The sequence below is a fragment of the Leiobunum rupestre genome, chromosome 5 (genome assembly GCF_980474605.1).
Source record: "Leiobunum rupestre chromosome 5, qqLeiRupe1.1.hap1, whole genome shotgun sequence".
NCBI classification, from domain to species: Eukaryota; Metazoa; Arthropoda; class Arachnida; order Opiliones; family Sclerosomatidae; genus Leiobunum; species Leiobunum rupestre.
The window spans coordinates 31,810,664-31,838,163 of NC_143388.1; the positions used below are offsets into that span (position 1 = coordinate 31,810,664).

A 27,500-nucleotide genomic window follows, 5' to 3' on the forward strand; every position below is an offset into this window, starting at 1 on the left:
AAGGATCAATTATTTTTCATTTAGTTATGAAAACGTAGATCCTGTTGCCTGCTAGTAAGAGCAGGCAACAGTAATCCATACGTCTACTAGGAATGCTTATCGCGGCAGATTTTCTTCTCGATGTGGCTGACGGTTTTTTTGACGTCATTATGTTAACTTAACAAACAACGTGAGAGGGGAGCACGCGCAGAGGGGATTTTTTCTCTCGTAGGCGGGGACAAAGCCGTCAGAGTTTTCTTACCATGCGCGATACGCCAGGATAAGCATTCCAAGTAAAGGTATTGATTCCTGCTATAGTAAAATCACTTCACTTTCACTTTTCCATTAATCTTTAGGTGGTTTCAAATGTCAACGTCCACAGAAATTTCGTTATATTTCACTTTCCCGTTGATTTTCAACAAACCATCTTCAAAAATTAAATGTTTTTCTATACCTTGCAAAATGTGGAAATTCAGCAAACAGACCATCTTCAACGACAACCAGCACGACACAACAAAACCTTCCTAAGAAACAAACCATCCTTCTACTAAAAAATTCTTAAAAATTCGGTTAAAATGGAAATTTCGTAACACAATACGATGGCATAAAAAATAATAAAAATAATCATCGCTGGACAGGGGCCGGACACCTGAAGGTTCCAGTTTCATCTTATCAACCCGAAAACGTCCAAAGAAACGGTGAAAGTGAAAACAAAAAAAAAACTGCATCAAACCCAAATATCGGGCACATCAATCGAAAGTTAAAATCATCCGGATCACCAAAATCAACCCCCCCTCTCTCCGTCTCTCGTTTAAATTTAATCTTTTACCTTCCGCCCGCCGTGGTAACGCCTGACCCACTTAGTTTGGATAGCGCGGAATCGAGTTGGAAGACAGACAACCGAAAAAAAATCCGGCGCGCGTGCGGGACTGGGAATAGGCGTAAACTTCGGCGATAAACGTCACATTGAAGCGAAACTAAAGGGAGAGAGGGAGAAATTTGGCTCGTTCCGAGAGTTAAATGAATGCGGTTACAACTGACGGACTGCATTCAATCGACAGACGTCGCGCGACGTTGAACGGGCTTACGACTTTATCGGAACAACGTTTCCGCTGCGAATCGACATTTTGTCTATAAAACCGCGACTGTGTTTTGCGTAAACAGAACTTTGGTGTGTAGTTTTCGTCGTCATGGTCCAGCGTGTTGGATTAGTAACCGCGTTGATGGTGGCGGTGACCTTTAGAGACTGGTCAGTGGTCGCTTTCCCCCAAGGTGGACCCGCCGAAGCTTGCGACAGTTTGTTACCTAGGCACGTCCGCACCCAGCCATCGTCCATGAAGGATTCTCCTTACACCTTCACCGCCTCGGCTGCCACTTACAGCTACGCGGATGTGGAGGGGATCACAGGTAATTGGACGCTCGTTTTGTATTGGCCTGTCACATTTTGCCATTCATTACCTCAATAATTAAGATACTATATTAAGGGAAACACGTTATTATATCTCCAATTTTAATAAAAGTGTGAGTTTAGAAGTCAATCAAGTAATCAAATGGAAATCAAATGAAATCATGGTAAATCAGAAAATTGTGTTAAATTAATGAGAAATCTCAGCAAAATTGTTATAAAATAATGGGAATCCCAGTAAGAGTGTTATCAATTGTTGGGAATTTCAGTAAAAGTCTTATACATTATTGGGAATCTCGGTAAAAGTCTTATAAATAATTATGAATCTCGGTAAAAGTCTTATAAATTATTGGGAATCTCAGTAAAAGTCTTATAAATTATTAAGAATCTCGGTAAAAGTCTTATAAATTATTGGGAATTTCAGTAAAAGTCTTATACATTATTGGGAATCTCGGTAAAAGTCTTATAAATAATTATGAATCTCGGTAAAAGTCTTATAAATTATTGGGAATCTCGGTAAAAGTCTTATAAATTATTGGGAATCTCGGTAAAAGTCTTATAAATTATTAAGAATATCGGTAAAAGTCTTATAAATTATTAAGAATATCGGTAAAAGTCTTATAAATTATTGGCAATCTCAGTAAAAGTGAGATAAATTAATGGGAAATCTCAGAAAAAGTGAGATAAATTAATGGGAAATCTCAGAAAAAGTGGATAAATTAATAGGGAATCTCAGAAAAAGTGTGATAAATTAATGGGAAATCTCAGAAAAAGTGTGATAAATTAATGGGAAATCTCAGAAAAAGTTGATAAATTAATGGGAAATCTCAGAAAAAGTGGATAAATTAATAGGAAATCTCAGGAAAGCGTGATAAATTAATGGGAAATCTCAGAAAAAGTGTGATAAATTAATAGGAAATCTCAGGAAAAGCGTGATAAATTAATGGGAAATCTCAGTAAAAAAGTGATAAATTAATGGGAAATCTCAGAAAGAGTGTGATAAATTAATGGGAAATATCAGGAAAAGTGTGATAAATTAATAGGAAATCTCAGAAAAAGTGAGATAAATTAATGGGAAATCTCAGAAAAAGTGGATAAATTAATATGAAATCTCAGGAAAAGCGTGATAAATTAATGGGAAATCTCAGAAAAAGTGTGATAAATTAATAGGAAATCTCAGGAAAAGCGTGATAAATTAATGGGAAATCTCAGTAAAAAAGTGATAAATTAATGGGAAATCTCAGAAAGAGTGTGATAAATTAATGGGAAATATCAGGAAAAGTGTGATAAATTAATGGGAAATCTCAGAAAAAGTGGATAAATTAATAGGAAATCTCAGGAAAAGCGTGATAAATTAATGGGAAATCTCAGAAAAAGTGTGATAAATTAATGGGAAATCTCAGGAAAAGCGTGATAAATTAATGGGAAATCTCAGAAAAAGTGTGATAAATTAATAGGAAATCTCAGAAAAAGTGAGATAAATTAATGGGAAATCTCAGAAAAAGTGGATAAATTAATAGGAAATCTCAGGAAAAGCGTGATAAATTAATGGGAAATCTCAGAAAAAGTGTGATAAATTAATAGGAAATCTCAGGAAAAGCGTGATAAATTAATGGGAAATCTCAGTAAAAAAGTGATAAATTAATGGGAAATCTCAGAAAGAGTGTGATAAATTAATGGGAAATATCAGGAAAAGTGTGATAAATTAATGGGAAATCTCAGAAAAAGTGGATAAATTAATAGGAAATCTCAGGAAAAGCGTGATAAATTAATGGGAAATCTCAGAAAAAGTGTGATAAATTAATGAGAAATCTCAGAAAAAGTTGATAAATTAATGGGAAATCTCAGAAAAAGTGGATAAATTAATAGGAAATCTCAGGAAAGCGTGATAAATTAATGGGAAATCTCAGAAAAAGTGTGATAAATTAATAGGAAATCTCAGGAAAAGCGTGATAAATTAATGGGAAATCTCAGTAAAAAAGTGATAAATTAATGGGAAATCTCAGAAAGAGTGTGATAAATTAATGGGAAATATCAGGAAAAGTGTGATAAATTAATAGGAAATCTCAGAAAAAGTGAGATAAATTAATGGGAAATCTCAGAAAAAGTGGATAAATTAATAGGAAATCTCAGGAAAAGCGTGATAAATTAATGGGAAATCTCAGAAAAAGTGTGATAAATTAATAGGAAATCTCAGGAAAAGCATGATAAATTAATGGGAAATCTCAGTAAAAAAGTGATAAATTAATGGGAAATCTCAGAAAGAGTGTGATAAATTAATGGGAAATATCAGGAAAAGTGTGATAAATTAATGGGAAATCTCAGAAAAAGTGGATAAATTAATAGGAAATCTCAGGAAAAGCGTGATAAATTAATGGGAAATCTCAGAAAAAGTGTGATAAATTAATGGGAAATCTCAGGAAAAGCGTGATAAATTAATGGGAAATCTCAGAAAAAGTGTGATAAATTAATAGGAAATCTCAGAAAAAGTGAGATAAATTAATGGGAAATCTCAGAAAAAGTGGATAAATTAATAGGAAATCTCAGGAAAAGCGTGATAAATTAATGGGAAATCTCAGAAAAAGTGTGATAAATTAATAGGAAATCTCAGGAAAAGCGTGATAAATTAATGGGAAATCTCAGTAAAAAAGTGATAAATTAATGGGAAATCTCAGAAAGAGTGTGATAAATTAATGGGAAATATCAGGAAAAGTGTGATAAATTAATGGGAAATCTCAGAAAAAGTGGATAAATTAATAGGAAATCTCAGGAAAAGCGTGATAAATTAATGGGAAATCTCAGAAAAAGTGTGATAAATTAATAGGGAATCTCAGAAAAAGTGTGATAAATTAATGGGAAATCTCAGAAAAAGTGTGATAAATTAATAGGAAATCTCAGAAAAAGTGAGATAAATTAATGGGAAATCTCAGAAAAAGTGGATAAATTAATAGGAAATCTCAGGAAAAGCGTGATAAATTAATGGGAAATCTCAGAAAAAGTGTGATAAATTAATAGGAAATCTCAGGAAAAGCGTGATAAATTAATGGGAAATCTCAGTAAAAAAGTGATAAATTAATGGGAAATCTCAGAAAGAGTGTGATAAATTAATGGGAAATATCAGGAAAAGTGTGATAAATTAATGGGAAATCTCAGAAAAAGTGGATAAATTAATAGGAAATCTCAGGAAAAGCGTGATAAATTAATGGGAAATATCGGAAAAAGTGTGATAAATTATATAGGAAATCTCAGAAAAAGTGAGATACATTAATGGGAAATCTCAGTAAAAGTGTGATAAATTAATGGGAAATCTCAGAAAAAGTGTGATAAATTAATGGGAAATATCGGAAAAAGTGTGATAAATGAATGGGAAATCTCAATACAAATGTGAGAAATGAATGAAAACCGCAGAATCAGTAATCGACGGCGTAAATATTTCCTAGAGAATGTACCTCTTTCGTTCCACACTTTAAGTTTTAAATTTAAATTCGTTATTCTTATTTCTACACTCTTCTTGCGCTCAAAATAAGTTGGGTAATTTTTAAAATCAATATTTAACAAGTAACAAGATCAAGCGAAAATATGTTGAAAATAAAAATAAATTAATAAAAATTAATAAATTCAAGAAAATTTTATAAATTAATTTATCGCGTTTCGTTTATCTCTAAATAGCGTTACATTACATTTCATTTACTCATTAGCTATTTTAAACCCTAGCCATAGACTTTACATTAAAGTTACATGTAGATAAAGACAAAGAAATTTTAGGTGTAAATGCTATATTGAACGAGATACGTTAAAACTACACTATAAGATACTACACTTTTATGCTAGCCAAACTATGAAGAAACTTATTAAATTTCCAAAAAAATAATATATTCGAAATCATTCTTACGAAAATGAATGTCCAAAATTATTACGAAATTTAAAAGAAGACACCTTTTTTGTACAAAACTAAATTTGACTTAATTTAATCTTTTCAGAACATAAATAGAAAAGAAAAGTATTGATAAAATTTAAAATTTTTTGGATAAATTTAACATTAGTCCGGACCAAAGATAAAATTTATTTCGAGTCTATTAGTACTCGCTTTGATCAGCTCGGTTCTACAGTTTTATAAATTTGTTCTAACAGCACTTCCTTTTTGTAAACTGAGGCCCAAGTTTAATAAACAGCCGAATCCCCGTCAGAATAACAACAAACGAAAACGCTAATAATAATTTAAATAAATATCCTCCTCCATCGTACATCACGACTACAAAACACGGCGACAACTTTTAATTGATTATGAGGTGGCGTTTTCCTGGTCAAACACGTACAGCGCGAAAAATAGCCCGTAACGGGACACAGATCTATGGACGCCCCGCGCTATGATTACAATGGTCAAGTATCGCGGACTGATTGTTAAAACTGGCCTCCCTCCTCTGGTTCCATTGTTTCGTATTCCTTTTGAGGATCTTCCAAAATAGTTCTGGATTGAGTCGCTCATTTCGCGAAAGCGAGAGCGTTTTCAGCGAATGTGGGTCAGCCGATCGACGCCCAATTTTCAACTAAATAACATCGGAGAAATCAGCCACGGCGAATAGTTTAGTGACTGTTTACTGTTACGTACTTCTTAGGTATCGCCCTCAGCTGTTAGGAACGTAAATATAGAAACAGGATTGAAACAATGAAATTAAAACAGTGGGGGTCAGTGATTTGACGACTTTCCGGTGTTCAAAAAATACAATGCTTACAAAGAAAAACCAACTTTCATTTTGAATATTTTGGGTGGAATTTATCGAAGATAATTCAAATATCAACTTTTTAAAGCTATGATTATATTTAGATTAATTTACATATTTCGATATTGGATTAAAAATTGACTGATTGGCATCACTAACGAGGAGACTACCCGAGGTGATAATCACCGATTTTGTTGAAACTAGGTGGGTACGTAGACTTTATGGTAACAAAACATTTCACCAAGGGAAAAGTTGCAATGGGCATTAGTTTTGCCATGGCAACCGAAAATGTTTTTGACGACTCGGTATGTATATTTTCCCATTGAAAATGACATGGGAATCTGAGCACTTCTAAAAAATAATAATAATAATTTTAATTAAAATTATTAATTTTGATCAAATTCAAACAACTAACTTATATTTTATTAATTTTGATAAAATTCATTTATTACCGTTGATTTGGCGATTAGTTGGTAAATACAACTTTTTATTTTTATATTTCGCTTTTCTCCATTTTTACCGATTCTGATCAAATTTGATCAAATTAACCAAAATTAATCAAAATATCATAAAATTAATTTCATTTGTCAATTTTGATATTTTTTTTTGTTTTGAAAATTTTCACAGGGACCCTTAGAAGCGCTCAGATTCCCATGTTATTTTCATTGAGAAAATATACGTACTGTGTTGTCAAAAACATTTTCGGTTGCCATGACAAAACTAATGTCCATTGCAACTTTTCCCTTGGTGAAATTTCATGTTACCATAAGGTCTACATACCCACCTAGTTTCAACAAAATCGGTGATTATCACCTCGGGTAGTCTCCTCGTAAGATCATAAGACTATCAAAGCCCCCTGAGTTTGAATTGGGCATAATGGCGCGTGTATTCAGAACTAGACAAGCGCGGGAGGAAAAGAAATAGAAACTACGCTACCTGGCGGATAAAAAGAGCAAATCCTTTAAACCGTACTACCTCGTTTCAAACTTTATAGTCTTATCCTAAGATTTATAGCATATTTATAAATTCATTTATAAATTTATTCAATGAATTTATGAAAAATGTTTCTGAAGTAAGGCCAATTCAAAGCAAATCAAATTTAATGTAAAAATTACAGAATAAAAAGAAAAGTAATTTAAGAAATAAAATAAAACGTTTGAAAAAATGTAATAAAATAAAAGTCCATCTTTTAAAGCCAAATGAAAGGAACTCAGTGAAACTGGAAGTTAAGTTTTTGTTACAGGATTTCATTGGGAATGTGGCATTGACCTATGACCGTTAAGTTATTTTTTTATCATTTTACCATGTTCAGTTTTACAAAATTTTATATAGATAGCCTTGCCACCAGTTCGCAATGATTATAAAAAAATAATAATATTATCGTTTTTCCTTTAAATGACTAATTTTACTTTATTTACTTTAATTACCAATTAAGCACCACAAGCTTAAACGTGACAGTGTAGTTTTTCCAAGGGTAAAAATCTAAACGTTTGCGATCACAGTCGTAATTAAGTATTTAAAATTAAGTTGCACTTTTTCAAAAAATAATTTTTCCAAAAAAATTTAAATTATACTTATAAGATAGGCCTCTGATTAGATTTATTCTTGATAAAAGAAATTCAGTTCAAATTAGGTGAAAAAAAGACCAAAATTCAATGAAAAATAAAAATAAAAATAAAAATAAAATAAATGAAAAACTGGAGCAAATTATTTGGAAATATGGGAGGTGCCAGTTTTTCATTTAAAAAAAAATCGTAAACAAAACTATAAGCCCAACGGTGATGTAATTTATTGACAGTTTTAGGTCAATCGTCTATAGCAACTTTCATTCATTTATAATATCAATTATATTTTCTAAACAATGAAAATAAATTATTAGATTATTTTTCTCCTACAAGTTCATGATCGAAAATGAATACTTCCCACCGGCGGAACGCGAATAAAATAAACTGAAAACTTTAATTGACAAAATAATAAAATTCCCATTAAACGATCTTATTTTTGATTGTCAGTAAGTTTCGGTCGAAGCCCCACCTTTGGCCGAATTCTTCCTACGCGGTCGTGAATTAATGACCAATTTAAAGTTAACCATTTCCGTGGCCAAAGGCTATGACTATATTTTTTGGGGTTAAGTATGCTTGTCTATATAAATTTCTGATTTATGATTTAATTTTTTATACCCTTTACGTGACAAAATATGATCTTTTTAATATTAAAATGTTTATTTTTTTTTCGGCTCGTGCTCCAAATAAATTGCCTGTCTCAAAATCCGCGAGAAGTTACGTCATTTCAAAAAGTAATTGTAGCGATTACTTTACGGCTTGGGGAAATTTAGGTTAATGACAAGATTAATCCACCCAAGATTACCGGAAGTCATATTTTCTAAAACACTAACAATAAATTTAAAAAGTGAAACGCGAATTTTCACTGATTTTGATGGGCTAACACTCCGTCGTGTTGGCTATGGCAACCGCTTTAAGCGAAATATTTTTATATAGCAGAAAAAGCGTAATCCTGTGACGTCAAGGTGCCATTCGTTTATACGATTAAGTTGGTCAACTATTTTTGACCTCTTCTACTTTACACTTTAGAGCGTCATCTAGCAGTTCGAATCGGGACTAAGTTATTGCTTTCAATTAATTTTATGCAGCGATTTTGTGACAAAAATTCAGACTAAATGAAGACGATTTCGTGGCTGCAAACGGTATAGTAATACAGGGTGTCTTCATTTGATCGGCCCAGGCATTTTTGTCAAAAACTATACTTTCTTGAAATGTTAAATTTTCAGTATGTACTCTCTCGGGGGAGATCATTGTTGTGAAATTTTTCACGGTTTTAGAAGTGTTAGTTTTTGAACGCTACGTCGTAGACGAAAAGTTTCAATAAGCAAGTTGTAGAGCATACTCGAAAACCTATAATGGAATTGGTATGCTGAAAATCGGACATTTCGTCACTGAAATAATTGGTCATGAAAAACAAACAAAATTTAAACTTTTCGTCTACCACGTAGCGTTCAAAAAATATCACTTCTAAAACCGTGAAAAATTTCACGATTTTTCTGAAATTTACAAAAAAATAACGATCTCCCTCGAGAGAGTACATACTTAAAATTTCACTTTTCTAGAATGTATAGTTTTTGAGAAAAATGCCTGGGCCGATCAAATGAAGACACCCTGTATAGGAAAACGTGATGCATCAATTTGGATAACAATTATAAATATTTGAAATTTAGTTTATTTTTCAAAATTATTTAAAACATTTCGAAAATTAATTGGTACGTTTTTTTAACCTAATGGAAAAACATTTCAACTAGCTGCATTGAATTCACTAGCACCATAAGTTACATAATAACAATAAGTAAGTCAATTAGGAAAAATTATCACCGAACTGATTTTTAGAGCCATTGCGCAATCTAGGTTTAGTTATCAGCACAGAACCCCCTAGTGTCTATATATGCCTAAGGCAAATATACTATTACCAAGGACGATAACATTCTACTCAGTTCGAGTGCAAGTCTAAGTCGGAGCTTGGCGAGAATGTCAGTTTGGAAAAATGTTCGGAAAGGAAATTAGCATTAAAACAATAGGAAGTGTCACACTTATTGTGAATACGTTACTTATGCTAGCCCTCCGTAAGAATGAAAAATGAAATATTTCAATGGAATTTTTAAGAAAAGAATAAAATTATTTACCCATTACAAAGGTCAAAATATTAACAGAAGACATATTTAATTGCGAAGGGGTGCAATAGAAAACGTTTTAAACTTTAAACACACTATTTTTCTGGGTAATCAATCAAGTTAAAACACATGTAAAAAACGGTTAAAAATTCACAATAAAATGTATTTAAAAAAATTACGAGTCGTAAATTTTCCCGAAGAAGAAGGAACAGTTCCTTCAAAACTTCGTATTTTCAAATAAATTTCATTGTTAATTTTAAACCGTTTTTTTAAGTGTCATTTTTAATTTCACCGCAAAATCCCAACTATATTTACTCTGTGACTTTTAAATTTTTTTAGTCTATTTATAAAACATCGTAAAATGGATTGAAAATGTAAATTAATATAATATTATCTACCCAGGAAACGAATTTTTCGTTTGTTAATTGCTTTAAAGGAAGTGTTTCTCAACCTTAAATTATTGCCTTCAATATACGACTTGTAAAATAAGTACTCTTATCTTTAATTTCGCGCGCGACCATCCTGCTGTAGCTCGCGATATATCAGTCACACGTCACGAGGTCACAACCCTCTTTAAAATTCCGATGGAATTAAGTCGTTTTTTCGAAACAAATTTGAAAAACAAATCTTTTATTCAAACTTATAAATAAAATCAGGGGAATTTTAAAATCCACAAATTATTAATAAAAACGCGGTAAGCTTCAGTGCAAGTTATTGAAAAATGGTTCAGTTGAGGAAAAAAAATTATAAACTTAAATTTAGTAGATTTAAAACCAACTTTATTCTCAAAGCTTTGGAAATATTTTATAGCCTGTCAAAAGGATGATACAACGATAACGTGTTAGATACTTTCCTCATATCATAAACCTCTGTTACAACATATCCTTAAAATATTCAATTTTTGATTTGTAAGTGTTCGAGAAAATATTTCGATCGCTCCAGCGAATCGATCAGAAATTGAAAATGTTTCGATTTAAAATGTCTGTTGTTATCTTTCTAATTTAGAGACAAAAGAATAAAAATCGACCAATGAAATCTATTAATTTTTGGCTAATTTGTGTTAAACAAACGAATATTGTTTTAGAAAACTACGGTTTATTTCAAATAATTGGCTATATAATTACGTTTACAAAGAAATCTAGAAAACCCAGGTACATAAAGAAGATAAAATAATTTTCAAGGGTTAAGCCGAACACTTCTCGCCTCTCGCGCGTGATACCTCAAGATCACAATCCGCGCCAAATTGCCGGGCCACCAAAAAAAATCAGAGCATAATAAGTTTCTAAACATGATATCTCCATCTATTTCGACAATGGCCGCAAAAAGAGCCTTTGAAAACCCGCAATCCGTAACCATATTCGACCCCCAAAACACTTTGTACCCCTCATTTTGGGTGCTCACTGACTGGCACCGACTCGACCACGCCTCTGCACTAAATGATTGCGAACCCGAAGTGATAGAAAGCACACGACTACGATCAAGAAAATTTCGCATTTATTTCGACGTAACCACCGACAAAAAATAAAAGAAATAATGTAAGGTGTTTACCTTGATATAGAGGTGTTGCAGCCTAAATATGTCAATTATTTACCTCGGTTCGAAACGGGTAAGAAAATAACTAAGAATTCTAATTGAAAATTTATTAAATATTCTAGGGTATTTTCGAAAAAAAATACATTTATTTGGTTTTTTTTTAAATCAAACATTTTCCAAAAAAAATCTAAACATTTTCTAAAAACAATCTAAACATTTTCTAAAAAAATATTTAAACATTTTCTAAAACCTTCTTTGAATTTTTTACCTTGATATAGAGGAGTTGCAGCCTAAATATGTCAATTATTTACCTCGACTCGAAACGGGTAAGAAAATAACTAAGAATTCTAATTGAAAATTTATTAAAAATTCTAAGATAATTTCTAAAAAAGTACATTTCTTTATTTTTTTAAATTTTTAACCGTTTTCTTAAAAAAATTCATTTTAAGAATAATTAGAAACATTTCTAAGCTTTTTTAAGACCTCTTGTAAAACAAACTTTCTAAAAACAATTTAAACATTTACTAAAAAAAGTCCAAACCTTTTCTAAAAAAATCTACACATTTTAAAAAAAAAATCTAAACATTTTCTAAAACATTCTTTGCATTTTTTACCTTGATATATAATTGTTGCAACATAAATGTCAAATATTTTCCTCAATTCGAACCGGGTAAGAATTGAGAAATTTTCTTGAAAAATAAAGAATACATTTCAAAAAAAAATTGCAAATTTTAAGTTTAGAAAAAAACATTCCGTTTTCTTAAAAAATCCTTGGTTTTTCCAAATATTCTAAGTATTTTCTAAGAAATTTCTTAGTTTTTGCTAAAACATTTCTAAATAATTTCCAAACCAAATTAGAGAAAAATTCATAAGCTTTTCTAAAACATTTCTAAATAATTTCTAAACCATATTAGAGAAAAATTCACAAACTTTTCTAAAATAATTTCTAAACCATATTAGAGAAAAATTCACAAACTTTTCTAAAATAATTCTTAATACATTGGTCTAGACATACAAAATTAATAAAACACATAAAACATAAATATAGAATTGAAAATGTTAAAATGTTGATAAAAACTGTCTCGCCTATAAATAAACAACTAATTACCACATCGTCGTGGGGGTTCAGAAATCGAAACACTTATCCAGACTCCTAATAAGTTCTAAAATAAAATCACACTTAAGACAAAGAGCACCGGCTCTAGTTTCGTTTACCCTCCCATCTTGAAGTCATCGTACGAGACCACGAGAGAACGGACGGGTGGCTGGAATTTGACCCACAACAATTTGATCCGATTATATCCATGAGATCGGCACCCAGCCGAAGCCAAAAATCTCCTTTTCCAGCAAAACTAGATTAGTTCCCATCCCCGTCCTAATCTCAGCTATTTAAGGAAATCCACCCAAAATAACCATCCGGCCCTGGGAAAATAGAATATTTCTTATTTAGAGCTCTATTTGGATCAGTTTCGTTCAACAGAAAAGGACGTCATTTAAAATTGTAGCTCCTGAGATTTAGAATTATTTTGGAACATATAATTATTTTGTTTTGTAATAATGTTGATTATAGTCGTCCAGTGTTGTGTTTTGTTAATATACTCGACACCCCGTTTGTCGGCTTTCCCGCAAGGAGGTCCAGCCGAATCGTGTGATAGTTTATTGCCCCGACATGTAGGCACGATATCAAGCGACCCCCGGGACAACCCATACAGTTTCATAGCCCATGGATATAGTTTCGATCAAGACACCGGAGACATAGCAGGTATTTTTTATTTTATTTTCAAAATCACAAAGTCGCATTTACTTATGCTGCACTACTAATCGGGCCCATGAACAAATGAATATTCATTTTCCCACCGGACCCACTGCCCAACTTGAGGTCCCTTTTACACCAGGGAGGAGCCAAGCTCACAGGATTATTTACATTTTATTACAAATATATATAAAAATGGAATAAAATAAAATTAATAATAAAAGAGATATGTACAAGATATTTAAAAAGATTATTTCAAAAAACCTTAGATTAAGTTTGAATTTGAATCTATTTTCCGCGTGGTTCTATCTGACCTTATACATATTTGCCAAGGGAGAAGATCCTGCCACAGGGGTAATGCCATTAGAGGTTGATTTTTAAATACCCGAAATCTTACCAGATGACGCTATTAATGTATATTTTAATTTATCCAACAAATTATTTGGCCTATATTTTCGCTAATTTTTACTTAAGTTTTTACTGTAGTTTTACAAAATATATCGCTCAAAAAATTATTTTTTTTTGCAATAAATTAGTAAGTATATATTCAATTTCCACTAACAACTTTAAATCAGCACCATCTTGTATAGATAAAAACATTAAAATCGAACCTCTAAGGTCTGTTATATAAAAATTAAATGAAGAGAACACCAGTCCTCAAAACTAAAACATACAATTTTATTTATTTTAAATAAAATACTTTTTCTACTTAAATCGGTAAATTTCAAATCACTATGAAACATTTTTAAAACCAGATTTGTTTAGATTAAATGTATCGAAATTATTTAACGAAAAACTATTAAAACAAGATTGGCATAAATTAGGTGTATCGAAAATACTTCACGGAAAAACGAATAAAACAAGATTGGCATAAATTAAGTGTATCGAAAATACTTCACGAAAAACGAATAAAACAAGATTGGCATAAATTAAGTGTATCGAAAATACTTCACGAAAAACGAATAAAACAAGATTGTTTTAAATTAAATGTATCGAAAATATTTCGCGAAAAACGAATAAAACAAGATTGGCATAAATTAAGTGTATCGAAAATACTTCACGAAAAACGAATAAAAAAAGATTGTCTTAAATTAAATGTATCGAAAATATTTCGCGAAAAAAACAAGATTGACATAAATTAAACTTATCGAAAATACTTCACAAAAAACGAATAAAACAAGATTGGCATAAATTAAACTTATCGAAAATACTTCACGAAAAACGAATAAAACAAGATTGGCATAAATTAAACTTATCGAAAATACTTCACGAAAAACGAATAAAACAAGATTGGCATAAATTAAACTTATCGAAAATACTTCACGAAAAACGAATAAAACAAGATTGGCATAAATTAAACTTATCGAAAATACTTCACGAAAAACGAATAAAACAAGATTGGCATAAATTAAACTTATCGAAAATATTTCGCGAAAAAAACAAGATTGACATAAATTAAACTTATCGAAAATACTTCACGAAAAACGAATAAAACAAGATTGGCATAAATTAAATATATCGAAAATATTTCGCGAAAAACGTTATTTTTTATAGAAGAGTTACAAAAACCCCACTTTCCCCGATTAGCCTCATTATTAATCTCGTTAATTCACTTTCAATTGAAAACGCGGAAGAAAGTTTTGTCTGCGCTTTTTTTGGAGGTTAGAAGTCGCTTAGAAATTCGTCGCACGATCGTAACATTAATCAGACGGTATTTCCGACGGGGAAATCGTTCCCAAAAACTGCCTCGATCCACTTGTATCTTTTTCTAGAGATATTTTAAAGGTCGAGTTTTGAAAAATAACATTTGAGAAATATTTAAATTGGGCGGTCTTTTATAGAGTGAGATTTTAACGAGTTTAAGTACAGAAGCAATTAAAAAAAGCGTAGCTCGTTATAATGGCACAAAATATAAATCAATTTTAATTGGGTTGGGTAAAGGTTAAAAGAAATTTTAATAACTTTTGTATAAAATTAATAAATGAAATTGAATACGTTTATTATGTTTTGAAATATATCCTTAGCTTAGTGCAACTATATACTATTTGAAAATCTTCATTTTTGGGAAAATTATTTTGTCTGATTTTGTTCTTTTAATTCATAATTTGGTTATCCAAGATTTAACATATTTTTTTTCCAAAATATTGTAACTCGTACATACAATGTAGTGCTATACATATTTAGCAAAAACATGGTAACTTGAAATAGTTTATATCGATATTATTTGGTAATTTATCTTGTAGACTAAAATTGCATTGTTATTATAAGCTTTACATTAATTTTTAGTAAAGTATGAAAAAGTTTCTAATATAGGTAATTCGAAAATTGTAGGAAAAATTATAAAATTGTACAATCCAAAAATTTAAAAAAAATAAACTCAATTTCGTACCCTAGAATCAACTAAGTTGCCTTTTTATATGCAAATGTCTGAGTTAGTATATTTTGTCTTATACCCATTTATAATAATTATCCATGTTAATGTTTTAAAAGATAATTTTGCTGCAATGGATAATTATGAAATAAAAAATATTAAAAAAAATCAAATTAAAAGTAGTATTGTTCAATTTCTTAAAAATGTTGAACCTCCTAAAAACCAGTACAAACAGGTCTTATAAGTAAAGTTCATTTTCACATTTCTAAAATGTCAACCGGTGAAAAAATTTAGAAAAAGTTCCAATTTATATACGCCTACAATAGAATGGGTTTCATAAAAAAACCCGGCCAAATTAAACTCACAACCGTGAAATCAAACGCGTAATTTCACGACTTGTCATTTGAAAGCGCGAAATTTATAATTGAAAAGGTGTGACCAATTTTTGAGAGTGGAACCACCGACGAAGAAATGAAACTACTATTATAAAATAAACTGTACTAATAATAGTGTGGAGGTTTTTCCTTAAATATTTAAAATATAAAAGGTTAGCCATCTATTTAAACAAAATCTCGAAAATTATAGCTCTTAAATTCGAGCTCTTTTGATCAATTTCATAAGTGTGAATAGATTGAAAAGAAGAATCTTTAAATATAGTTCAGTCCAAAATATTCACATTCAAGGGGGTCATTTATAAACGAACACCTATTTCTATCAATACATAAATGGTTATTTTTTAATACATTTTATCCTCCTGCACTTTTATTGGAAAATACTGGGGATACCGTCAAAAGCGAATAATATTTTCATCTTACATACTGCTAATGTTACATTATTATAATTATTATAATATTATTAATATATATTACATACAAGGTGTCATTATAGTGATTTCTAACAGTGGCGTAGACAGAAATTTATCAAGAGGGGGTGGCAATGGAAAATTTGCATGTTTCATTTTTATGGCTTAAAATGGATAATTCTTTTACAAGAGTATATTTTACACACACACACACACATATATATATATATATATATATATAACTTAAAAATATATACACAACTTAAAAATATATACACAACTAAATATATATACAACTTAAAATAAAGAATCCTTCTAAGTCGTAATATATATATATTACGACTTAGAAGGATTCTTTACTTTTGATATTACTTGAAATAAATGGTATAATATTTTTTAAGTTGTACGCGTTAACAAGTTTATAATAATCGAAGTAGCTAAATTGCTATTTTATCGTTTTTCAACGTTAAATAATGTGTTCCTTTAATGTGGGGTGAGATTGATAAAACTTAAGACTGTTTATTAAGTGGTTTTAAGGCATTATTTTTCATGCTTAATTAAACGCCTGAGGTGGTGTGTGACACGTATTTTTTGCCCATATTTCGATCCCAAATACCTGTTGCGATAGTTTAAGCCGTAACGGCTTTATAATGAAACGATCTAAATGAAGGTTAGGCCTATTGTGATTATTATAATTACGATTAATGTAACTTATATGCGTAATAATTGGTTGTAGTATCTGCTGGCTTCAGGGTTATGCGTGTATTATTGCTTTTTAAAATATCGGTCATTTTGGGTTGGGTACAGTTCAACATTGACGTATAAAAAAGTGGTTGCATAAAATGCTACTTTTTAAAACGCCTAATTTGAATACAATACGGTCGCTATTTTCACGACTTTTACGCAACTTTGAATAAAACGGGAAACTTTGCTCAACCCCAGGTTGTGCCGCCATCTAGCGAACGATGTTTCAAACTAACATTTCTTTGACGAAATAACCCTGGGGGAGTATCGATCGGGCGGAGATTTAGGGATATAGGAGTGTGTGTGGTCACTGTGGTGTTGAATTTTCTTAATCCAATGTGAGGCTAGCGGCAGAGATTTACCGCGTCCAAGGCCTAATGTTTCAACTTCCATTATTAAAAATATTCAATTCACAAATAATTTTATTCCAAAACATTGTTAAATCGAAAATATCAAAGTCCAACTCTCGGAAACTAACCCAGTTCTTTTCTCCATAATAAATAAATTAAGCTAGGCCTAAATTCCTGGGTTCGTTGATTGCGAGCTAACTCAGCGAAGAAAATCGAAAAATTCGCGAATGAGAGCGAAATTGCGCCACGTGTCTACACCAAGGAGATTCGGAGAATAAGGCTTTCGCGCTGTATAAAATCATCCTTGGAAAACCTACTTACGGCTTGTTGAAGAAAACATAGTCCCCCCCCCCCTGCATGACCACTTGCGTTGCCCTTTAACTGAAGCCTTAGGGCCGCTGAAGCCACACCCTCGGAGTCTGGGTTATTTTCGTCATCTCTAAATGATGCAGACACTTAGGGTAAAATAAGAGTATAGTTGCCTAAGCGGAATAGAGATGGCGCCATACCAATTGTACCCCGACACCAAAGGCATCGCTTCAACCATTGATGAAACTGAAATCAAAACCCGAATCCCTACTCTTGCTGGCTTTATTTCTCCAAAAAGCAATGAACTTTGTTTAGGGTCAAAAAGTGGGACCATGGACGTAAAATGCTTTATATTACGTCCGTGGTGGGACCGTGGGAGTGGCCTTTTCGAACCAACCACGACCGGCAACACTGATTTCACGGTGGTTTGTTATTGCATGGACCAAGAATCTAAGGGGACTCGTTGTGCCCGATATTTTGACACGGTACGCCTGGCCTAAATCAGATGGCTTACTGAGTTCCTCAAGAACTCTGTTCAGCTATCACTACGAGAATCTTAGTCGGGGCTTAGGCAACAGTACGTGGAGGAAAGTTAGGTTAGGCTTAGTTGGTCTACAAAGAACTAAAATTATCCGTGATTTCCTATTCTCAGTATTATTGAGTCCCCTTAGATTATTGGTCCATGAGTATTGGCAGTATATTTTCTTTGCAGTGGTTTCTTACTGTTTGGATTTTCACGTTTCTGGTCTCGCCGTAGCGTCATTCAACGAAATCACCCGCTTTAAGAGCAGATGACCCTACGGCACAATTAGACAGGTTAAGCCACCGCCCGAAAACGTGTATGGGGAACTTGTAGGCTTGTAGACGTACCTTTGTGTGTACAGCCTGCACCTTCTAGAAGTTCCCTCTACACCTTTTTTTGGACATTTTCTGTTGCTGTCTTAAAGTTAACTACTTTTGGAGCAGTTGGAGCAGCCCTCGAAAAAGCGCCATTAGTTCTTGAACTCCGAAAAAGGACTACTGGCGACTAAATTTAGCAAAACTTGACAAGTCTGATTCTAGATAACGCTATCGCCCGCCACGTAAATGGGCTGCGTTCAGTAACTCTAAAAAAGCTCAGCGCTTTTTTACTGAACGGGTGTTTTTACTTCCGGTTTTGACAATCACCTGTAGATTTTTAAACACGTTAATATAAATAGTTTGAAATTTCTATTTCAGTTGACATTGGCGGCGCTACTTTCAAAGGATTCTTTGTGGCGGCGATAGATCCAAGGACGCAAAAAAGGATCGGATCCTTCATAAAGGTCAAGGGAACCGAAGTGATGCCTTGCGCCGCAATAACACACACGGACCCTTTCCCAAAATTACACGTGCGATTAATTTGGCAACCACCGACTAACGTTCCAGAAGGAGATGTCATTTTCGTGTAAGTTACGCGAATTCAATAATTTACTAATTAAACAAATTTTACATTTCTGCCACCCGTTTAAAAGAAGCTAGGTTTGATTGGCGATAGTTACGTTCAAAACAAGCAGACGATTTTTGATTTAGTTTTTACTCCCTTTAACCAGAATTTAGCTGAATCCGCGATGCGACACTACTTCTACACATAGAGGTGTATTTTTCACGAGCCAAATGAATTTAGTCAACTGGCTGAAATTATCACAGCAGAAGTCCATAATAACCCCTTCGATTAGAAGTATGAATGCTTAGTTAAATCCAGTAGCAACAGTTCTCCACTCTGGTACTATGTAACTCTGGTGGCCGAGTACTGATTTTTTTGTGCATTGTAATATTGCCCTATAAGCTACGAACTTAGGAAATATAGTACCATCTGCCTTAATATATCCGTCAACTAAATATGTGAAGAAATAGGAGATGACCTTTAAATGTTTTTCCGTAGAAACTTTCAGCTATGGTGCAGGGGGAATTTTGAACGAGCAGAGAGATTTTATATATTCAATTTCAATATACACCTGACCAAAATTTAACTTAGGTAGTTTTACGAACCTTGCACAAAGTCTATGGTTTATTCCTAGCTCCACCTTGTCGCGGGTTCAAATCCCAGCTCTGACGAGCCTGAAAATGTTTAATTTTTCAACAGGGTTCATACAATATTTCAAAAACCATTTTCCCTGATATTTCCATGTTTTCCAGGGTAATTTTGAATATTTTCCAGGTGTACTTTTTAAAACAATAGGGGTCTCTAAAATGTTAAAAGCATTACTGTTACACTTTCTAATATAATATATGAATTCAATACTAAGTAATAATTTCAGTAATACTACAACAAATTGCACATTTCCCTGATATTTCCCTGACTTTTTTGCTTAAAATTAATTTAACTGATATTTCCAGGTTTTCACTGATTTCCATGTTTGTATGAGCCCTGTTCAAAACTTTATTTTTGTGACATGATTAGAATTATAAATCTGTACATTAATGTTTAAATTTTCTCTAGTTACGAAGTTTCTTTCTATAAAAAATATGATCAGTTCGACGCCAGGATTCGAACCTACGCCTTTTCGTTAGACGAGATCTTAGTTTACCCTCAGTGGCGTAGCCAGAAATTCGTCAAAGTATGTGAATGTTAAGAGGGGGAGAAGGGGCGGAAATTTAGTACAGCCAAAGGTAGGCCCAAGGGGAGTATGGACCCGGTAACCCTCCTTGTCTACGCCACTGTTTACCCTATAACTATAATACAAACGGAAAATATGGCTTAAAAAGGCTTTGACTATGTATTAATAATAATAATAATAATTGTTTATTAAATTCTGAATGGTTGTACAGAAGGATAAATAAGGCTAAGTCATTTTTGACTTTTAAGCCTCAGCGCTGACAATGCGAGAGGAAACAAAAAACAAAAAAAGTACTTACAAATTACAAAAAATAAGAAAATACTCAATTATGTTACAGACAAGGAAAACAAGTTACAGGTTGGATTTTAGATTCCCTATGTTGGAGGCGTTTTCCTTATGAAGTTACATTTTGACCTCGAATTTAAAATTTTGCGCGCTCCTATGAAACCATTTTTTATACATAGAAATAGCTATACCACAATTCCCAGGTGCAATTTATTGCGTCAAAAGACGGGGATGGAAATTAGCTTTTATTTAACTCGATTTTATCATCATTTTCATAAGGAAAACGCTCTCCGATTCTTAGCGCTATTTCGATAACTACGGTTCATTTACTTCTGGTATTACCAAAGATAATACAAAATTAGATCCGAAATAACCACCTCGCGCGTTGTCATAGCGTTTACCCACTTCCTGCCCGTACTCCGAAAAAATTAGCTTCATAGTTCCCATGGTAACCAACTACAGATAAGACTACGGCCAACGTTGATGACGTGCTGTTCGCGCAACAGCGCGTCATCAAAGTTAGCCACAATAAGACTATGTGCCTGCACGATTTACGAACTTTGTATGGCAGCGACCGATGGAGGTCGATTTTTCGGAGGTCACGTGCCGGAAATAGGTAAACGCTTCGTTACAAAACCTACAATCGGAAAGCTCTCAGAATTCGAATCTAGGGTACGGAGCTCTTCATTATCTTTGGTATTACTTGCTAATTCTATCTTATAATTCTTTTCGCGACCGAAACGAGTCTAGGTGGCGTAACGGCGCTAGTTTCTACGAGGTGGCGTCTTAGATCCAGCGTCTGCTACAGAAAAATTAAAAAGTCATAAGAACGTTTTTTCTTAAATAATCTTATCAAAATATAAGCAAACGTTGCCAAAAATTTATTAAAATGCAAGTATCATTATTTTTAAAGTCAAATTTACGAATATGGATGAGGAAAAGCTAATAGCGTCTGCTTTATAGCTGCTACCTATATGTTTCAATGCCGAACCAAAGGGTGCGTAGCAATAGTTTTCGATTACGAAACTCGGTTGTTCGCTTTGGGCTATGGCTGCCATATTGAGGGCAGTTTTTTATCTGTAGGAAAAAAAAATTTGTGACGTCGACATACGTCACGCCGATACTACTCTATTGAAGCTTTCATGCTTACCTCCGGATGACGTCTGGTATTAAAGGGGCTCCAAAGTTCGGTGGCAAAATGTGTGTAAAGTCATTAAAGTGCGAAATTTACGGTTGACTCTGCCAAGGCCGAGTGAGGGGTTGGGGGGAATGAAAAGCATGCTCAATTTTCTTTTTTTTTGCCACCGAACTTTGGAGCCCCTTTAAAGATGACATCGTAAAACATCAAAAGCGGTCGGTATTTAACATGAATAATCATCCGTGTAACCATGAATGTATTCATCTCAACCATGAATATCGAATTATATCATTACCCTCTCTACCATCTGGGGCTTAGATGGGCGGTTCCTTTCTGCGTTTTACGTAATCACTTAAGCCAATCAGGAGACAGACATTTGTCATTGGCTCGATCCACAAAACGTTTCCGGGATTGCGCGATTTAACCGGTGAAGAAAATGACTAGTCATTCTTAGAAAAATACCTAGATTACCACTACAAAATCAATTGATTATCATAAATAAAGGAATTTGTTTTTCATATTCTTACCTATTTTCGTTCAATCAAATAGATGTGTATTAAAATTTTAGAAACAAAATTTAACGCTAAGCCTTGGCACTGAAAGTTAGTCAAGTTTCAAAACGTTGCCCTTCAATACAATTTTTGAGTGGCAGCGCGTGACCGACGTCATGATAGCTAAGCCCCTCCCATCCTAGCGACTGAGGTCAGAATACCTAATACAGTTCGATATTCATGGTTCGCTGCCTACGTTAAGGCGCAATTTTCAAATAACAGCACCCACAGATAAAAAATATCTCACAACTTAATGACTTAGCACTCAAGCTCGCACAGAAATGTTAATTTACGAATAACGATGAGGAAAAGAAAAACTAATAGCGTCTGCTTTAGCCACAACCTATCTAGGTTTCAATGGCGAACCAAAGGAGGAGTAGCAATAGTTTTTGTTGGCGAATTACTTCGCTTAAAGGGAGTATGAACTTCCATATTTATGGTGGATCAACGAATTTCCCATTTCAGCTACCAGGTTTAACAGAAGCTTAGATTATTGGCGCTAGTTACTCTTAAAGCAAGCTGTTTAAACAGACAATTTTTCGATTTAGTTCATATTCCCTTTAATGATGCAAAATGTAAAATTTACCTATTGATAAACCATATTTTGGCAATGAAATAGTTATACAAAATCAATATATGACGGTCTACTATCCAAAAATATTTTGAGAGGAGGTGCGAAACCAACATCATATAATAATGAAGCAAGCCCCACCTATCCTCGGGACTGAGAACTGACTACCTAATGCAGTTCAATATTCATGGTAGAAATGAATACCTTCATTCAATAGTAATAATAATCAGCTAGGCTAATACCGAAGGCACTACCCTAAGCACAAGTCATCTAGCGACTTTTAATGCCTTTTAATTCAAGTGGCCGGGTTACAATGCTTAGGAGGGTGGTGGAAAGCCCTTCATGCCAAGCAAGCCAACAGCTCCCTACACTTACTTTTACCATTAACCTAATAGAAGTTAAAAGGTGTGGATGCCACAAATTAGAATGAAATAAAGAAAATATTTTTTTTTTTTACAGGGCTACAGTTGTGAAGTCCTACGCTCGTTACTACACTGGAATGGTGGCTTCCATACCCGTTTACACAGAGCAATACGTAAAAAAGAAGAAATAAATTCATAATAACACGATTTTAACATAAAATCATGCAAAGTTGCCAATATAATACTCGTTAAACAGAAACTGGGTTTTTTAAAAACTCGCAAATTGCAACACTCCGAGAGTCTGAAAATGTCCCTTTTTATTTCAACTTAGAAATAGACATTTTCAACAATAGAAAAATAAGTGCCTTTAATAAAACATATTTGGGCGGTTGAACCTAATACGTCTCATCGTATTTTACATTGCTGATGCAATCATGTAGTGCCTTCAATTTTCCATCTACATCATTGTAGCCGTCAATGAGCACTGGCCTAAAAATAAATGTTGAGTTTTAAAATTAAAGATTGTGTGAAAACATCTTTAAAAAGGGTTTGAAAATCCCTTAAATTAAGCGAAACGTTGTGATTAAATGTTTTAGTGCCATTCTAATGATAAAAAGAGGGGCCAATTAAATGCATTTATTTATTTTTATCATACATAATGTAATAACTCGTAAGTATGCCATAGAAGTATTTTCTTTAATGAAACCTTGTTCATGGTATGTGACGTAAATTACATCTCTTCTAACTACGTGATGAAAAACAAGTCTTCAACTTGCGAAACAAGGTCTCTTTGAAATTTTTCAAGGAAATTTTATACATCGGTATACATACAAGTGATTATGTTATATATGTTTTTATTTTAAAGAGGCAAATTTGGACAGTTAAAATACCCAGTATCTAGTTTATTTTATCAAATAGGCGTGCAAACACCTAAAAGCTTAAAATATGACCTGGTTGCCCTTTTCGCTCATTTTTTAGGCTTAATGAATGTGATCACTGATTCCAAAATATAGTGGATGGCGTCGCGAGACAATGTTCTAAATGTAAAACAATAAGCAAAGTAAATAGCAGCGTCATCTTTCCAATTTGTACCTCAGTGACCACCTTTATTGAAAATGCAATATATGATACCTGTAGTCATTATTGATACAAAAGGCTTCAAGTTCTGATAGCTCTGGAAGCTCCGGTGCACTTGTCTAATTAAATTGATTGTTATTTAACATCACTTTTCATGTATAAAAAAATTCAATAAAATGTGTATACCTCCAAGTTCATCGTTTTTGGTGCAATTTTTAACTGTTGATGTAGCATCTTTAAATATTTATTCATATCTTCATCAGTACAATCGTCACATTTATACAAAATCTTCCGCAAAGATTCCCTTATAACTCGTATCAGAGGAAAAATCTTTGGCAGGAAGTCAAATGTTTCTCTTTGAGTTGGAAGCACTAAAGGTTTTTTATAAATGTATGAATGGCGATAGTTCAAACTATCCAACGCTAATCCCCTAAAATTGCAAACATTAAGAGTTATTACCATTTTAAGTGACAATGTAACGAAGATTTCTTACGTGTTATGGTTAAACACTCCCCATAAAAAATGAAGGTAGGGAAGAACCTTTCGATCCCCAAGGCTTACAACATTACTGTTTTCAAACCTTTTTTTTAAAGGCGAAAATGCAACAGGAAATTTAGAAACTGTGAAATTGGATGCAACGCTTTCCTGAACCGCTTCAATATCTGCTCGAAGTTCAGTAAGTCTTTCTAAATAAGCGTTTATTTTAGAGCTATCTACTTTAGATAGCTCCAAAAATAGAATGTTGGCAGAGTTGAGGAAAAGAAGGGCCTCAGATTTTTTGCAAATGTACCCTGTAAGTATTAAACATAAAATTTTCTAACAGAAAGTTCCAACCATAATAATAAAAATAGTAAATACCTTTGGCTTCACTAAACATTTTCTCCATTAGTACAATACTTTGGTGGGAACTGTTACTTAGATAAAAACTGAACTTGCTTGTCCAGTGTCTAAAAAGTAACTATAGTCAATAATTTGCCAAAAAGGAGTTTCTTTAAAAACCTTACTTATCTAGGCACTCCAAAATGTCTAGTAATGACCATGGCGGCTGCCTATAGACAGTACTTTCCCTAAGAATAATTACAAGAATAAGGGTTAATTAAAAATTTTCGATCACTCAACTTTAAGAGGAATAACATACCAAAATGGACCATTACAAGTGTTTTTCATTTTATCTTCCAAGTATCCCGAGAGATGATCTTTAATAACCCGATAAGCAATTCTCATTATACTGTCAATTTCGTCCTCGGGGCTCTTTTTCATTTGACTCAGCATTTTCTCTACAAGATATTTTGGTTAGCTTTCTTGTTTCAGATTTAACTTTATAGTTCTCAATTATACCGCCAGAAAGTCTCGGTGAGATAAAAGATTGTTTTTTTACAGAATCGGCTTTAATACTTTCAAGAAGCTCACTAGTTTGGAAACATCGAATACCGAGAGCTGTAGCACGATTCAAAAATGCAATATCATTGGATAGCAAAATAACTTTATCTTTATCCACTAAAGACAAAAATATATAAGTATATTACATGAAAAATAAGATATAGGTTGTTAATTTTGAGCATACATTTCCTCTGCAAGTGCAAACAGCAATAAGCAATGCGATCATCATTTTCTGACCAGTCTAAACCAGGTTGCTTCAAACAGTCTGTCTGAAAAATAACATTGATAAAAGTTAACGAATGTACAATAAAAACAAATAAAGTACTTACAAATTCAAATTCTTTCAGTATAATTATTTGTTTTTCTTTGGATATTTGTTTCTCTGCAGAGATTGGCTTCTCTTTGAAGATTTCACGAATATATCTGGTGGCCTCTCTCGCTTTGAATCGCAGCTCCTCCTAAAATATTACGATAAATTTCCAAGTGAAAGAACACAGTTAACTTTTAAACAAAATTACGTACGCTTTTGCTGTTATCTTTATCGACTTTTATTTTATCTAGTTCAGTTAAAACCACCCATGGAATGATTATTTTTGGAGGACCACAACCTGTTCAAAATAGAATGAAATACTATATTTAAATTGATATAGTTTTTAATTGAAATATAAAACATGCCTTGTAGATGTTTTTCTTTGAGCTCATCTATAAATTCTCTGTCATGTATAAGGACATTTGTGTCCACAACAATACGAAACGCTTCTTTTTGCTCTTCTTTGGGAACAACATCAACTATCTGGATACAGTAAAAAAACATCAGGCTTTGCCAAAACCTTAATTGCCGTAAATCTATTTTATAATATTACTAACATCAGTCATTTCAACATCTGTATTTAAGGAATTTTCCTCATCATCTGAGAAATTAAAATCAATGTCCATATCACTTAAGGGTTCATTATCATCTCTAAAAAGTTCTTCATTGCATATATCATTAAGTACATTGCCCACGGAAGAAGTTGAAGCTTTGAGAACACAGTCTTGTTTTAGAGGCGCAACAGCTGATGAAACTCCCTTAGATAATGTCGTTTTCAAAGGGGCATTTGTAATTGTTCTCCTCAATTGACTCATTTTAATGTCATTTAGTTTAGTGGAAATAACAGCTGGGTTTATAGAACTTCCCTGAATGTTTACCATCTTTCTATGTGTGACCAGTTTTCTTTTGGTAGAATCTTTTTGCCTTGGTTCTTTGGTAATCATATTTTTAATAGGTGTTACCAAAATTGGTTTTGTTGGTAGTTCGGTAAGAGCCTGAAATATTTTTACAATATATAAACAAATAGCGACAACCTTAAAATAATGGAAAAACTCACCCTTTTCCTCTTAAATGATGGATTCTTTATCACTTCAGGTTTGCTTATCGTTTCAGTTGATTCTTCATCTTTGTTTGATTTTGAAGAAAGCGATGATGATGACCTTGTTGAGCCCTGTTTAACACAAAATTAATAAGCAGGTTACGGGTGAGCCAAAAAATGCACAAGTGGAATGTGTTGAGTAAATAGTCTGTGGAAAATAACGTTACACTTCCACGTTTTAGAGCACAGACTTAACCAGTGTAATGTTAAAAAGAGTATATTAAAATATTTAATATTTATAGTAATAATAATTGATATTGTAATGAATGAAATATAATTGTCACTAAATCTTTTTGAAAAATTAAATAATAATACTAACTGATGGAGGCGATTTTAAAAGATTGTCCAATGTCCACACGGCATCACCCGTATGTCGATTCCAGTAATAGACCTTGTCAGGATAAGTGCTTGACAACTTTACTTCCCAACCATGTGGAAGTTCTGGTTTTGAACCCATAATAAAAATTTCATAACATTAATGAAACTACTTTTAAATTTCAAA

At 32.8% G+C, this 27,500-nt stretch overlaps 2 protein-coding genes across 3 annotated transcripts; one reads left to right on the top strand and one right to left on the bottom strand.

The window, feature by feature from the left end:
- The first annotated feature begins 962 nt into the window (after positions 1 to 962).
- LOC149944162 (reelin domain-containing protein 1-like) lies at positions 963 to 24,393 on the top strand. The gene is made up of 3 exons (XM_090175061.1): positions 963 to 1,386; positions 18,865 to 19,072; positions 23,230 to 24,393. Exons 1-3 carry the CDS (start codon positions 1,170 to 1,172, stop codon positions 23,321 to 23,323), a joined length of 519 nt encoding a protein of 172 aa, XP_090031187.1. The 5' UTR covers positions 963 to 1,169; the 3' UTR covers positions 23,324 to 24,393.
- Positions 21,287 to 27,500, bottom strand: Swt1 (Swt1 RNA endoribonuclease). Of its 2 annotated transcripts, XM_090175060.1 has the most exons (16): positions 27,318 to 27,500; positions 26,957 to 27,070; positions 26,457 to 26,894; positions 26,265 to 26,382; positions 26,112 to 26,197; positions 25,919 to 26,047; positions 25,774 to 25,858; positions 25,548 to 25,706; positions 25,348 to 25,486; positions 25,214 to 25,276; positions 25,068 to 25,156; positions 24,703 to 25,000; positions 24,396 to 24,639; positions 24,264 to 24,328; positions 23,528 to 23,621; positions 21,287 to 21,309 (listed from the first exon to the last, which is right to left on the bottom strand). In XM_090175060.1, exons 1-15 carry the CDS (start codon positions 27,453 to 27,455, stop codon positions 23,528 to 23,530), a joined length of 2,259 nt encoding a protein of 752 aa, XP_090031186.1. In that variant the 5' UTR covers positions 27,456 to 27,500; the 3' UTR covers positions 21,287 to 21,309. The 2 variants fall into 2 exon arrangements, with proteins under 2 accessions (XP_090031186.1, XP_090031185.1); XM_090175059.1 differs by lacking the exon at positions 21,287 to 21,309 and having other exon boundaries at positions 23,428 to 23,621.